Genomic DNA, 3,941 nt, shown 5'->3' with positions numbered 1-3,941 from the left:
CAGTCGCCGTCAGTTCGTCTGCTTCATGTGATGTCACCACCATCCACGGCTCCAAGTTAACCGGCCCAGACTCCAGATCATCGCCATCCACCGCTCCACGCAAACCAGCTCGGACTCCAGAGTTCCACCATCCACCATCCACTGCTCCACGCAAACCAGCTCGGACTCCAGAGTACCACCATCCACTGCTCCACGCAAACCAGCTTGGACTCCAGAGTTCCACCATCCACTGCTCCACGCAAACCAGCTCGGACTCCAGAATATCACCATCCAACATTTTGCATTAAACCATTACCTAACTCTTCTCCGTCTCCCGCCTGCTTTTGGGTCCAGGACTCTCACTAACCTAACATACAGTAGATTCAAAGATGATCAGAGTGAGACTTTAAGAGAAATATTGTGTTTCAGTATGAATGGCCAACAAATGCATCCGGACAAACAGATAGACAAACTGAGGAAGCAAACACAACACAGCATCCTCTGCTACTGTTTTTTTTAACTAAGATGTAATTATCTGTAGATTAATTCGAAGCCTGAAAAAAAGCACAGTCCACCAGAATGACCTGTGAGTCTGATGTTTTCTGACAGCATGAGACTGAGTCAACCCATCAGTGAGCAGCAGTCAAAGACAAAAGCAGCAGATAGAGTTTTTTTTTCTTTTTGTGACGCACAAACAGTGAGAAGAAACTCTTTTATCTCCTTTTGCTCAAAATAGAGCTCCGTGCATCATTAGGCTCATGTCAAATCTTTTGTCACACTTCTCTTTTTGCGTAGTTCATCATTGTGTTTGTTTTGGAGTTTGGTGTGTTGATAAGCCGCGGTAAAGGTAATCCATCTTACAGAGGCGGGAACCTCCAGGGAGCCGAGCTCATCAGCACTTTTGATGAGTGCGTTAAGGAATTTCAAAATAGTGGGAACGGAATTAAAATGATAGCATCAAGTAAAAATATTTTTCCATCTGTACCTCTGAAGGTACAACCTGTCTGCTGAAAAGAGGAAAGAGAGCTGCTGTCGGTCTGTCTGCATTAAACTAAAAACATAATGTCTAATTAAATGACACGCAGAGGCGAGAAACTACCTTCTCTGATTGGTATTTTAATTAGAGCAGATTACATACTTCCTTTTTCCCTCCATGGAAAATGCTGCTGCATTTAAAGAAGAAAGCAGATTTCTCTAAAATGCCTTCTTAAAAAACAAACATCAGAACTCTAGATTATTTTTGTGTGTGTGTGTTTGACAAGAGTTTATTGACTTTTTTTATTAAAAACATTTTTTCCTTGTAAAAGTTTATTGTTATTCCTCTCTAATAATTGATTTTACATCTTTAACCTCAAGTATTGAGTTAATAAATTTTGCAGATGACTGTCAGATGTCTTTCGGAGAAAAAAAAAAAACTTTTATGCAGACTTTTGTGTTGACAATTTGCTGCAAAGGATAAATGGAGGCGCGAGTTTTTAATGAAAACACGTCGGGGTAAATAGGACGAGCGGCTCCGTTAATCACTTAGACATGTTTGTTTCTCAATGAGAACCTCGTTGCATCCCAAATGACTTCAAAATTGCGAGGCCTTCTAATGCTGCTGCATTTGTTCTTTTCCAAGGACTCCATGACTGCTTCAACATCGACACGAAAACACCCAGGATCATCAAAGGCCCCAAACAAGCTCAGTTTGGATACACTGTTCAGCAACATGTGGCTGCTGGAGGAGAAAAATGGTGAGCTGTTCGCACACTTCTGCTGCTGTTTCTGCATGTCTGCCTTTGTTTAAGCTTATGCAATGTAATTAGGTTATGCATGATTTATGTTCTTTAGCTCCGTTTATGTTATTGCAGATTGTCTTCACTGCAGTTTTGCATCATCTCATTCTTATCCTGTGTTTTTATTATATTACAAAATCTGAGTTTTTCCGTTAGGAATGCAAACTCTTGATGTCTTTGAGGCTGCCAGGTTTTCCTCTGGTGATGGATGGCTAAAGGAAAAGATCTAAAACTTTACCGACATAAACACATGTAGACAAGCTGTAGTACCGACGATTTGTCTTTCCAAACAGAGAAAAGACGAAGTGTCATTATTCCCTTGGAAAGATCCCTGTCTCTTGAAACTCTAATTCATCATTTTACTTTACAGCAGAAGCTGATTTCTGATGTAACATTATTAGCTCATCTGAAAAGGAGAATCCAGCTATTGGCAAGCTCTAAGCTGGCATGTGTAAACTCCTCGTGTTTGAGAATGAGTTTTCATGACTACTTTCAATGGATACTGTAAAATTTAACGATGTCAGAGGACAGGATGGATCCATGCTTCTGTGCTGTTGACGTCAAATTCTGACCCTACCACTTGAAGACTGAAGTCAGAGACTCATCATTTTTCTAATATTCTATTGTTCAAATTTGGTGATAATGTGTGAATTGTAGCCTCAGTTTCCTGTTCTTAGCTGATAGGAGTGACTCCTGGTGTGTTCTTCTGGTGCTGTAGTCTATCTGCCTCATGGTTGGACGTGTTGTTCAGAGAAGCTCTTCTGCAGATGTCACTTGTAACCAGTGGTTATTTGAGTTTCTGTTGTCTTTCTATAATCTAGAACCAGAGTGAACAGTCTCCTCTGACTTCTGGCTTATTCTGACCATTCTCTGTAAACCCTAGAGATGATTGTGGGTGAAAATCCCAGTAGATCAACAGTTACTGAAATACCAACAACCATACCACCGTTAGAGTCACTTCAATCCCCTTTCCTCCTCATTCTGGTGCTCGGTTTGAACTGTAGCATATTGTCTTGACCACGTCTGCATGAGCAAAAATGTTATTAATTTAAATCAGTCACACTGAGTGAAATATTTGGTGAGTTATGAGTGACTGTGATTCGTGGCCAAAGGTTGTTTCAGGCTACTTTCTCCACAGGGGTACTACAAGGTGATTGTGTTTTTCCTCTGTGTTTTGTTGAAAACATGTAAATATTTCCTGATGGAAGATTTGTCTTAAATCGAGGTTCGTAATGCGTTTCTTCACACAGCTGTTGTGCATAAAGTAGCAAAAAAAAAAAAAAAAAACGAAAACAAACCCTCACCCATCTCTGTCTGTATGAGATTCTCTGACTGTTTTGTGTTTTTTTTTTAATTCTGAACAGCTGCTAAATGCTGAAGTCTGGTAGGACAGGAACAGTCTGATGCATGAGGAAAGTAGGTCACCACAAAGGAAAGTTCATTTGGTTAAATGTCTCAGAATTAAATACAAACAATAGGAACACATGGTCTATAAAAGGAATAATATAATGTGCCGTCTGTGCAAAACACTTTATCGGAAAATAAATAAATACATAAAATAAAAACAGCTTTATTTATGGATTTAAACAAATGCTGATACCTAGATCTCTCCCTTGAATCTGTTGTGAACCATATAGGTGTTGCAGGCAGACCTAAATTTTCCATTTGCTTTACTCCCTCCATGTGATGTGTGGATCGCGGAATGGAAACTGTCAGTTCATGAATTTTACGCTTCTCTGCACTGCCTTAGAAGCTCACACATTCTGTTTTTCATATTTCCTGGTGTGTGAGGCAGTTAGAGTAAAGAATCTGTCGCTCCATGTGACAAAAAGGCCTCACCATACATTTGTTTAAATGTGCTTTTATCTGAGACTTTGTTGAGAAATTTGAAAAGGAAAGGAACCCTCAGTTTGTGTTCCACCTCTTTTATCCTTTTATCTGAATTTAAGTGATACAAGTGCTCATTTTTACCAAACTAACAACGCCAGATTTTCTATTTTGTTGGATTTTGAAGAACACTCAGTCTGAATTGGAGCTGGATTTTAGCAAATTATAGACTCTCTTCAAAAGTAAAATTTTTAAAATTTTTGAAAGGTGGAAATGCTTATTGGACCAAATAAAGGAAAAGTGGAAAACAATATTGATTTATTTTATGCTTTTATTTTTCCAAAGTTTTTATACATT

General features: G+C 39.0%; 1 protein-coding gene across 1 annotated transcript in view; it reads left to right on the top strand.

Moving 5' to 3' along the window:
- itga11a (integrin, alpha 11a) overlaps nt 1-3,941 on the top strand; it is a 68,820-nt gene that overhangs the window by 11,564 nt on the left and 53,315 nt on the right. Inside the window, exon 2 of the mRNA XM_024296171.2 lies at nt 1,601-1,715. Within this exon, the coding sequence (XP_024151939.1) occupies nt 1,601-1,715 (115 nt within the window). The remainder of the gene's footprint in view (nt 1-1,600; nt 1,716-3,941) is intronic.

This window comes from Oryzias melastigma, linkage group LG3 (genome assembly GCF_002922805.2).
Source record: "Oryzias melastigma strain HK-1 linkage group LG3, ASM292280v2, whole genome shotgun sequence".
In the NCBI taxonomy this organism is placed as follows: Eukaryota; Metazoa; Chordata; class Actinopteri; order Beloniformes; family Adrianichthyidae; genus Oryzias; species Oryzias melastigma.
Note: the sequence above shows the minus strand (reverse complement) of the source record. Positions and strands in the feature narration are given on the sequence as shown.